Source organism: Gekko japonicus, unplaced genomic scaffold (assembly GCF_001447785.1).
Source record: "Gekko japonicus isolate JY-2015 unplaced genomic scaffold, Gekko_japonicus_V1.1 scaffold2497, whole genome shotgun sequence".
Taxonomy (NCBI): domain Eukaryota; kingdom Metazoa; phylum Chordata; class Lepidosauria; order Squamata; family Gekkonidae; genus Gekko; species Gekko japonicus.
In genome coordinates this window covers 7,881-19,671 of record NW_015167129.1, presented here as the reverse complement: position 1 = coordinate 19,671, position 11,791 = coordinate 7,881, and the positions used below count along the sequence as shown (strand labels likewise).

Below are 11,791 nucleotides of genomic sequence, written 5' to 3'. Positions count from 1 at the left end.
GATAGGTTGGGAGAGACTTTTCTTGCCCGTAGTATGTGCGAAAAGGATCTAGGGGTCTTAGTAGACCATACACTGAACATGAGTCAGCAGTGTGATGCGGTAGCTAAAAAGGCAAATGCGCTTTTGGGCTGTATCAACAGAGGTATAGTGTCCTGATCACGAGATGTGATGGTACCACTTTACTCTGCTCTGGTTAGACCTCACCTAGAGTATTGTGTTCCGTTTTGGGCACCACAATTTATGAAGGATATAGACAAGCTGGAATGTGTCCAGAAGAGAGCAACGAACAGGGCCGGCTCTATCACCAGGCCAGCTAGTGTCTGGCCTAGGGCGCAGGGCCCGTCCAGGGCGCCAACTGCCCTGCCGCTGCCCCCGAAAAGCCCCCATGGGCACGGGAGGAGAGGCAGGGGCAGCCGCCAGCACGCCTGGTCAGCAGCTGGGAGGGGCTCTGGGGCTGGGAGGAGCTCTGCCGGTGGCGTGGGCGGCGCTGTGGCAGAGGAGCCAGCGTGGCCACAGGGCAGGGCACGGCGCTTTCCTCCCCCCCGCCACCTTTCTCAGCCTCTCCTGCCCAGCTGTGGCAGGGGAGGGGGGGCAGGCAGGAGGGGGGCCTTTTATTCATGGTGCAACTTGCCGAGGCCACCGGGGATGGGGGGCCGGCAAGCGGCGGGTCTCTCCCCCTCCCCTGTGGGCCTCTGCAGGGTGTCGCTGGCGCCGCCTGTGCTGCCCCCATCTCCCCTCCTCCAATTTTCTGGAGCCCACCACCACCGGGCTCCTCCCTGCGCATGTCATTGGAAGGACGCCCCCACAAGGCCGACTCCCGAGGAAGGGCGGGGCAAGCCGCGCTCCGTCGCTGCTGCCTCTGCGGCTGGGGAAACGGAGGCCTGCCCCTTCCAGGCGGGGGCAGTGAGGAGGAAGGCAAGGCAGCCAGGCCGCGGAGACCTGTCAGCCCACCCCCCAACTTCCCCGCCTGCGCCGCCTGTGCCACCCCCCACACACACCCACACCCCGCACGGTCCCCGGCGATCCAGGGGAGGGGGCTTCCCTCTGCACCACCTTTCCTCCAGCGGCTCTCCCTTCCTCTGCCCGCCACAGTCGCGCTGCCATCCTTCACCACGGGGGGGGCGGGCACCCGGCTGGCCTTCCTTTCGGGGGGGAGCGGTCAAGGCGAGGGACTTCCCCCCTTCCCCAAGCCTAGCGGAGAAGTCTCCAGGCCATGCCGGGAACTTGGCATTTGTGCTTGCCTAGAGCGCAGGACAACCTCGGGCCGGCCCTAGCAACGAAGACGGTGATGGGTCTGGAGACCAAGTCCTATGAGGAAAGGTTGAAGGAGCTGGGTATGTTTAGCCTGGAGAGGAGACGACTGAGAGGTGATATGATAACCATCTTCAAGTACTTGAAGGGCTGTCATATAGAGGACTGTACAGAATTGTTTTCTGTTGTCCCAGAAGGTCGGACCAGAACCAGTGGGTTGAAATTAAATCAGAAGACTTTTCAGCTAAGCATTAGGAAGAACTTCCAGACAGTTAGAGTGGTTCCTCAGTGGAACAGGCTCCCTCAGGAGGTGGTGGGCTCTCCTTTTTTTGGAGGTTTTCAAATAGAGGCTAGATGGCCATCTGACAGCAATGCGAATTCTGTGAACTTAGGCTGATCATGAGAGGGAAGGCAGGAAGGGTTGCCTTAGTTCTTGTAGCCTTTTTTACATGCCCAGGGAAATGTTGATTGCCACTTTGGGGGCAGGAAGCAATTTTTCTCCAGGCCGGTTTGACCAGGTATCCTGGAGGTTTTCTGTCATCTTCTGGGCATGGAACAGCGGTCACTGCAGGTGTGGAGGGAGAGGTATTTGTGAATTTCCTGCCTTGTGCAGGGGGTTGGACTAGATGACCCTGGAGATCCCTTCCAACTCTTGTGATTCTATGATTCCCTCTATCATTTTCCTAACTCATCATTTCCATGCACGCTCCTCTCTGCAAGTTAGTTTGTGAGGTTGTGGTCATCACTGCTGCTGTGGCGACTCACTGCCCCTCTTTTTATTCTTTCCTTCATGCAAGTGCTACAGGGCTATACCACTTTAAAAAAGAAAAGTGGCAACCAATATTTAGGGTTCTATAACTATAGCAATTACTTATTTCAAAATAAAGCCACAAAAATCTCTTTGTTGGTACAGCAGGAAAAAATACTGGGAACATGGCACCCAGAAGGGATGACAGTAGAAAAATTATGCTGATGTAGGTGGGACATTTGCAAGACAGGAAAATGCACACCTTGTCTTCCAGAATAGCATGCTAGCTTGTTTCTGCTGCATCCATTCCAAACAGATCAGATTAAAGTAGATTTGAGAGAAAATGTATTGAGGACAGAGCAAACGCAGGGCAATCACAGAGCACTGTTACGCAGAAGCCCCGTCCCCCCCCCAACCCTCCCCCAACAGTTTGGAAGTCAACAAAGAGAAAAAATGAAGCAGTCACATCATTCTGGGTTTTCCTCGCTTCTGGGGCCCATCCTATCACAGAAAATATAAGCCCAAAACTTGCTACCAATTTTGGTATTTGGTAGAGAGATATGATTCAAAAAGACCCGTTAACATTGTGCAGTATCCTGCCCTCCTTGTCTTATATCTTGCAACAACAATTGGCCAACACTCTGAGAAACGACAGGATAGTGGGTTGGATGGACCATCGATCTGGCCTACTGTAGGAATTTCTATTAAACCAAATTGTATCAGTACAATCGCAACAAGCAAGAGCGCATCAACTATATCTTCTTTCCTGTATACGTTACCGGGAAACAAGAGGGATGGCTGACAGCTACCTATCAGCAATCTGTGGAGAACATTTGCACACACACACCCCACATTTCTCTAATGTTGATTTTGGGATGTATCAACTCAGTGCTGCATGCCTAACCATATCCAACCATATGAAAACTAAATTAAGGTAGATGGCAGAGAAAGATGCAGAACTGTCTCTTTCCTGTTGCATGAAGGCATCAACCAGGGTTTTCAAAGGGGGACACACACAAACACATATATTTTACCATGGCACCTGGCAAAGTTGTACAGGCCAATAAGTCCTCTGACCTGTTTTGTCTGTTGTCACTTATGCCTGTTATCTAAGAGAAACTTCCCACTCCCAAGGCTGCACTGCCCAGAACTCTAATACTTACCGACAGGGGTCATTTCCTGGAGGAGCGCACAGGAGCGGAGCTCCGGCAGTAAAGAGCCCAGGGGGCGGGCACATGCAACAAGCCCCACCCCTTGCTCCCAGCAGCCAGGTAAGCCGCAGAGCCCCCCCCCTGGACAGGGGGTGTGGTATATGCAAATAAGGTATGCTAATGAATCGTGCTAATGAGCTCCTGCACCTCTTTTTCTACGAAATGACCCCTGCTTACCGATCAAAACGTTCCTTAGTTTAGAAACATTGGTGAGTATGACAATTGAGATGGAATGGAAGTTGAAGAGAAGAGCCCCTGATTCTTAATCATAGCCCCCACGCCAACTTCATCTGAAGTCTGATTTATGAAACTTACTTCACTGCTGTCAAATGTACCCTTTTACCCTTGTCAGTCACAAGATGAAATACTGGGTATATTATTGGCTTGCCTGCCACTTCTACTTGTGTTTCATTTTCACCATTATGTAACCATGATCATTAAAATGTCTTTTTAAAACAAAATTGAGATTTTCTTCAAATACATAGTTCTAGATTCTATGGTTGCCAACAGTCTTGGAGAAAATGTCCTGTTTCCTTTCACAGAGGCCTAATGCGTGGAAATGGGCAGCTGAAGTTTTTCCTTGGAATGGAGGTCAACAATATCATCTGGTAATTAACATCCCATTACACCTCAATTAAAGGGACAAGGCATTTCCCCCAGGCATTTGACAACTCTACAAAGCTGTACCTCAGAATAACAGCACATGAGCTGCTTAAATATAAGTAATGCCAAAAATGCCCAATGTAACTATAGCAAAATGTCTGGGAAGGACAAGGGAAATGAATTACTACCAGGCGTACAATCCCTGGTGAAACCGAGGCAAAATAAGAAACAAGTAACATTAAGCTAAAATACTGTAACACATACTTTTTTACTATCCACAAGCTAATCGGTTACATACAGATGAAACTACCCACAAGACAGGAAAAGGCAATTTGAACAACGGTGCTACTCTGACAGCCTAAAAATGACCCATTGTTTATATGTAAGCCATTAGCCAATTTCTTCATGTGACACAGGAATTAACGTCTTATGATCTGATTTTCTGCTTCCCTCTACAGCACCAGGGCTTGGACTTCACAGAATACTTCTTAGCTTAGATAGGCACTATCTTTAGTGTTTAGTGTTTCCTATAAGAAAATCTACACCTAAGGAGCAGGTATCCATGCAATGAAAAATAACCCTGACAAAAATTTGAGACAGGTTTTTTTAAGGATAAGCACAATCAATTGAATTTATAGCTATTCTCTCCTAAAATGATTGCTCATCCTGATGTGTTAATCTTCATGGGGGCAACCATCTTTTGTTTGGCAGCCAAGTTAGTTAACTTCTTGCCATACCTTTCTGTTCTTTTCCCTTTTAGGATATGATAGCCGACAAAGAGTCCTTGTTTAGAAATCAATCAAAAAAGGCCCCGCTTGCATGGCAGCGATAATCAGAGTCCCCTTTCAAGGGCCATAGTACAGTATTTTGCCTGCCTGTACACACTGGACAAAGCAAGCTGGCTAGCTGTTAATATCTTCTCTTTTCAAAACCATTGGCTACATGTACAGTCTGCCTCAGAAAGTACACAGCACAGCCTCTCCACATAGGGTTACCAACAAGCCTGGAGAAAAAAATGTCCTGTCCTTTTAACAGAGGCCTAACATGTGGAAAGGGACAGCTGAAGCTTTCCATGGCACAGAGATAAATATCAATCCATTAAGCCTCTATTAAAAGGACAGACATGTTTTCTCCATCAGTTTGCAACCCTATCTCCACAGAATTAAAAACAGACTAGACAAAGGCTTAAAAATAGTGGTACATTGGCACAGATGCCGAGGAAGGCAGCCTTGCTATTAAGCTAAAAAAAAATGGTAGACTGGGTTGCCAACCTCCAGGTGGTGGCTAGAGATCGCCCTAGGATCACAACTGATTTCCAGACAACAGAGACCAGTTGACCTGGAGAAAATGACCATTTTGGATGGTGGACTCTATGGCATTATACCTCATTGAAGTCCCTCCCCTCCCCTCGCCAAACCCTGCCCTCCAGAGGCTCCACCCCAAATCTCCAGGTATTTCCCAACCTGGAGCTGGGAATCCTATTGGTAGACAAAAGTTCCATTGCTGGAGTTAAAAAGGCACAAAACAGTGTGCAGGAATGGAGGTTTGCTTCAGTCACTAATCATTAGTTGTATCACAAGTACTCACACAACTACGGTCTCCACTGGAGGCATAACATCAATTAATGCCCAGTATGGGGAGCAGAATCACATTTTCCAAGGTACAAAATATTATGTTTTGACTGCTGGGAACTGTACTAGTCCTGCAACACAAATAAAACACTGAGGTAGGCTGTGAGACACTGCATGACACACAAGCATTTATGGCACACCAAATCAATGGTGAACCCTGAGAGCACAAGCATTTATGTCACACCAAATCAATGGTGAACCCTGAGAGCTGCTCTTAAATCGTCAAGGAAGATCTGTTGCCTCAGTTGGATACTATGAAGTCATGAAGATCAAACATGTTCTTCTACCTTATGTATTTTAAGTAACCTGCCGAGCATGTCTTCTGTGTAAATTTACCTGCACTCCAAGATCTTGAGATAAGGGATCCCCTCTCTTTGGGCTGACTTCCTGCTCTTTTCACCTAAAAATCTGTCCTAATTGCTGAGAAAGCACTGAATACAAGAGGAGAAAGCACTGAATACAGGAGGGGTCATGCAGCAAAAGTTAAGCTCAATTAAAGCCTATTGAAATAACAGAATTAAATAAACCAAACTTACTCTGCATCATGGACAAAATCTAAAAATGTCAGAGTAGAGAAGTCACACAGATTTCTAAGACAATCCCTGCACCCATGAGGTTGCTGTGCCTCTAAAATCTGTACAGCAGGCAGAAATTCAGCATGTGAAGCACTCACCCTAACTATATCTTCAAGTGAAGAAAAGCTTCACCTGTTGAATTTCAGATAGTGATGAAAGGCACAAGAGGCTTGCCAGGAACAACTTGCAAGGCCTATAAGCAAGTAATGGGAAACCAGGGTCAGATCCACCGTATCAGTCCTTGTAGCTATCACATTCCAGTCCGGGAAAGACGTTTATCCCTTAGCAGCAACTTCAGTGTGCCCTCCAACGTGGAAACTGAATGGCTAAATTTTCTCTCGTTAGTCTCAATTTTCACAAAAGTTAGGAAATTCCATTTTTAGCACCCAGTTCAAAAATGAACATCAGAATGAACTTCAGCACTGTCTTGGGCACTCACAGTCTCCCTTAGCCAAACACAATTAACTCAAAATGAGATTTCTAATTCTACGAGGAGAGGGAGAAGAACACGGCACATTGTCGTAAAGTTACCAAAACAAACCCCAAACCCTGCACAGATTATTAAACATTACCTAGAGAGCAAACACATGCAGGGCTGTCTACTCAATTCCAATTATCTGAGTAGTTCAACTTTAGCCACATCTGTTCGAGCCACATTGCAAAACAGCACAGAGAGAACTAAAGAGAGAGAAAGAGAGGAGAAGGTTCTTTACCTCTCTGCTATGCAGGTGTGGGATGTCCTTGGGTAATATTTGTTCCCCCATCCCCTTCCTCTTTCCCCTGTCCCTCTTCTGTCTGCAGACTCAAAAGGCTCTGAGGGAGACAAGGGGGGGAAAGCTGCTTGAGAGAGTTTAATATCCAAGTCCCTGCTCAGCTTAAAAACTGTCAGTCCTAAGAGGCCTGCACTAGAGAACAAGGAAAGGAGGGGAGGGAGGGGAGAGGAAGAGAGGGTGGGGAGAGGCAAAAGCAATCAGGGTTTAAATTTAGACATGAATCTAAACATACTGTCTTTCCCAGCCTGCCCAGCTCAACAGAGAGCAAGAAGGCAGCAGATTTGCCTGTGCCTAAACTTGACCCTCCTCATTTGCTCCCTTCAATTTTTTCTTCTTCTTTCTCAATTTCATTCTTCCTCTTTTTATAGAGTCTCCTTCCTGTGTCACATTTCCCTCCTCCTCCCCCACAGGCTTTTGGGGGTACTTTCCCACAGTTTGCTTGCTTTTCTGCCTACTGGAGGGAGGGAAAGCAGGGCAGAAAGCAAAGCATCCATGTGAGGCATAAAACTTATTGGTGAGGAAAACAAGATGTAGCCTTTTCCCTTCATCTTCTTGCACTCCTCTAATGCTTTAGACACTGGAAAATAGGGTCTCAGATCTCTGCTACATTGACAACAGTTTTGCTAATGTACAGGATCACAAAATATATAGACATACAGCAAACTTGTGCGATGAATACACCCTGCTTTTCCTGCCAAGTGCTACTCTGCCCTCTGAGGTCACAAAATGGACCTGAGAACACGCTCAACAGGCAGGTCCCTTTTTCAGTTCATTCCAAGCTCTCTGTTATCAGTTACAGCAAGGAACTGATGCATTCTCTGGCTCCAGAACGGAGAGTCTTTTAGCAGTGTTTTTCAAAATGTATTAGATTTTCACTGCAGTTTCTCTTCCTCAAGCTGTATTCAGCTGTGTGTAGTTAAGGATCCCTTGATGGCCAGCTGACTCCTTATAAGGAAGCCTGGTTTAACTAGAATTTATGTGGGTTAACAAGAGGATATTTGAAATTAAACTGGACACAGATCTTAAGAACAAACAAACTGTATCTTAGTTCTTGTTGTTTCCAGTGTAATTCTGTTTTTCTGCTTACAACTTTGACATGATTATAAAGAGTACATTCTGAATGGTCATCATAACCACTGCATTTTGGAAATGGTCTTCTTCAGTTTACAGCATTAGATCACCACCACTCCTTTTCAGGAATTCCCTTTGGGCAGCTCTTAATAGAAGACTCAGAGGAGTGAATCATGCTATCAAATTCCTCCTTGCGATCTAATATATACAACTGCACAGAGAAGGTTGGTGAGCAACAGGCTGTCTATACAAGGGGCAGTTAGCAGCCATTCCTAAGATCATGTGAACCTATTAAGCTGTCTGAGATCCTTGATCTGTTGAAGTCAGTATTGTCTATGATAAGTCGGCTACTTAACAAAGGAGTCAGACAGTGATTCAGCAAAAGATCAGCTTTATTCAGCAACTCGTAACACAACTCCAACAGATCAACTCGAATAGCCAGAACAGCTTTAGCACTGAAGCTGTTCTTCTTTTAAACTCTCCCGGCTAATATAGCCACGCCCTATTATACAATAACAACCAATCAGGTTGTAACAATAAAGTCCAATCACAAGCGGTCCCTCTCATGGAACTGGATGGTAGGTGATTGGATGGTTCTTCCTGGGCTACCAATGGGATTGGAGGGATTAGGATCCTTGCCCAGGACGAAGCTTTACATGGCGTATGAATGTGTGAGTTTACATACAAGGAGTTGAATACACTACAGTCTACTCTTCCTGGCAGCAGCTCCCCAGGGTCTCAGGTCAAGATCTTTCACATCACCTGCTACCTGATCCTTTTAATTTGAGATTTTAGGGATTGTACCTGGGACTGTCTGCATGCCAATTAGATGCTCTGAGCCGGATCCCTTCCTGGAGATCTCTACTACTGGGGGGGAAAGTGGCTCATTGGGTTGGTGTATTGGGGGATGGTGTTACAAAGTTGTGTACCTGGCATGGACTTGACATTATGAAGCAGACTTTTCTGTTTTTAATCTAGGAGAGGCAATGTAACAGATCATTACACTGGACCACAGAGCATAGTGCTGTCTATGCCAGTTTACATGAAAGATTATCTTAGAACAGGGATGTCAAACATAGGGCCCGGGGGCCAGAAGCGGCCCCTCCAGGGCTCTTATGCGGCCCGTGAGCAACTAGTGCAAGAGAGGGACAGGAGACTACTCGAGGGGGAATAGGTGGAGCCACTCTGATCGTGGCCTCAGCACAGTGGAACAACCTCATCTGCCACAGTCAAGCAGCATGGGAGCATCCACCAAGTGCTGCACCGCTGGCTCTCCAGTCCACCCATATGGGTTTTCCTTTGCACCCCCTCCCAGCCCATGGGGCCTTGCAGTGAGAATACAACAGAGCTTACCAGCTGCTATCCTTTATACAGTTTATATCTCCAGTATCTGGCATTACATTTTATGGCACGCATGGCCTGGCCCGACAAAGTGACATTTATGTCAGATCCAGCCCTCAGAACAAATGAGTTCGACACCTCTGTCTTAGAAGGCAGGAACCACACATTCATGTTAACAAGAATCATGAAAAAACCAATCTAACAATTTTCTTCAGGAACAATGGTTGTGAAGCAAAGCACCTTCCCCACCATCCCCTCAAGGGTTAATGTGAATGGTGATGGGCCTGTACTGACTTGCAGGTGTTGCTATTTTTTTGCCTGCAAGCTTCTTATCATCTTCAAGGCCAAAGATGGAAGCTGGGTAATTAATGATAGGGAGGAGGGGAGACTGTGAGAGGTAATGGAATTCATTTCTAGAGGTTTCTCTTGGAGACCCATTCTGATTGGATGCCATCATCATCTGACTGTGGGCCAAAAAATTATAACTTGAACTGTGTCCTAGGAGGGGAGAAGCTAGCTGAGATCTTCATGGACTATGGGCCAAGGCTATGTCCTACAATTGCTAGAAACGTAGGCAATGCTATTTGAGGCCTTTCTAACAAAATTAAGGTCGGTGCCACCTAATGAAGCTCTGTACAGTGTTAGGTGGCTGAAGCTAGCTTTGTTATTTTCTGTTCTATATGATTGCTAAGTAATGTGTTAGCAATAACCTTTTTATTAATATCTTTGAATTTAACATTTTTTAAATAAACAACAGTCTGGTTCTTGTGTGCACCTGCCCTGGGAGCCCACAGGTCTAACCTTGCGTTTCCTTGACAAATTGGTATCACTCTAAAAAAACCCCAAAACCTTCATTTTAAGAGAAGGACTTGCAAATCCACTCACCTCCAAAAAGCATGACTGCTACCTTAATTTCCATATCATGTGAGCAGTAAAGAGACTGGATAATCTAACATTTCATAGCCACTGACAGTTTAGGTTCAGTACAGTTACACTGTCCTTTGTTCTTTTAGCCCCAGTCTTTTGTTCCACAGGTTGGATGTACAACACTGAACACATCAATGGGATATACAGTGTGGTGTAGTGGTTAGATTTTGTGTCAACAGTGTATGATTTGAACTTGAATCCTTATAGGATGCTGCATACTATTTGAGACTTAAGATTTAATTGTTATGCCTCTTAATTTAAATTAAGAATAAAGTAAAACATCTTTTATTATTGGTATGTGGGGTCAGAGGCAGAAGAAGAGAGTAAGGAGTGATCAAGTGGTATGAAACTGGCATGCAGGAACATTTAACTGATTATCAATACAGAGCTTTTATATCTGGTATGTGTCTTGCTTTCGATTGCCTATCAAACCTTGTGCTTTTCTCCTACCTTTCTGCAATTTGGTAAGAATGTGTGGTACATTCTCTGAGAATATCATCCAAACAAAGAAGTCATGGCTAGAGATGTGTTTTGGCTTTAATTGCCTACAAAATTGGATCTGTTCTCCCATCTGTTTAAATATGTGGATGTAGTGGATACTCCCTGAAAATGTTGTTTAGGTTGGAAACAAAATAATAGTTATGTCCAGGCCAGATAGAGGGAGGAAAAAAATGTGCTGCTGTGCCATTGAAAAGTAGTGTGATAATACAAGAGTGCAGTAAAAACACTTAAATATTATAGATACATGCAGGATTGCTTTTCTGCAGTCTAACTGCCTCCTTAATGACCCTAACTAGCAAACTTGGCTCTGCTGCTACTTCACCTCAGAAGCTATTCAGTGGGACTTACTCCTAGGAAAGTGTTGCTGGGATTGCAATCATAAACCCAGGGCTTTTTTTGTAGAAAAAGCACAGCAAGAACTCATTAGCATAATAGGCCACACCCAACAAAAGAAACTCATTAGCATATTAGGCCACACCCCATGCCTTCCCTTGGCTTGCCGGGGCACCCCGTGGCTGCAGGGTGCCCAGGCAAGCTGGCCCTTGGACAGGCCGGAGAAGGCACGGGGAGGCATTTAAATGCTTCCGCATTCCTTCCAAGAGCCCCCCTGGCCCGCCCGCCTCGGAGTCGCCAGGAGAGGTGACGCTCTCCAGGCCTTCCTTCTGTAGCCACGCATGCAGAGGTTTTGACTTTAGTGGGCGTGGCCGACTCTGAAGCCAGCCAGAACTCCATTCCTGTGCGTTCCTGCCCGAAAATAGCAGCCCTGCGTAAACCTTTATGGCTAGATCATGAGGCCATTCCAGGGTTTTGTGAACTCAAAATTCACGTAAATCCTTAGGAGGCTGTGTTCCCTGTCCTACCAAATAGCACGTCCAAGTAGGGTTGCCAGCTCTGGGTTGGAGATTTTGCGGGTTCAGCCTGGGGGAGGGTGGGATTTGGGGAAGGGAAGAACTGCAGTGGGGCATAATACTAGTTAGTTAGTTGGTTATGAACCTCCAGGAGAGGGCGGGGTTTGGGGAGGGGAGTGGCCTCGGCATGGTACAATGCCATAGAGTCCACCCTTCAAAGCAGCCATTTTCTCCAGGAGAGCCGATCTCTGTCAGCTGGAGATCAGTTATAAACGCGGGAGATCTCCAGGCCCCAACTGGAGGCTGGCAAC

The 11,791-nt window shown here is 46.2% G+C and overlaps 1 protein-coding gene across 2 annotated transcripts in view; it reads right to left on the bottom strand.

Moving 5' to 3' along the window:
- The window catches only part of RCSD1 (RCSD domain containing 1), a 59,822-nt gene extending 52,877 nt beyond the window's left edge, over window positions 1-6,945 (bottom strand). For both annotated transcript variants that reach the window (XM_015413028.1, XM_015413027.1), the window contains exon 1: window positions 6,733-6,945. In XM_015413028.1, the coding sequence (XP_015268514.1) occupies window positions 6,733-6,783 (51 nt within the window). In that variant the 5' untranslated portion in view covers window positions 6,784-6,945. The remainder of the gene's footprint in view (window positions 1-6,732) is intronic.
- Window positions 6,946-11,791: the final 4,846 nt, after the last annotated feature.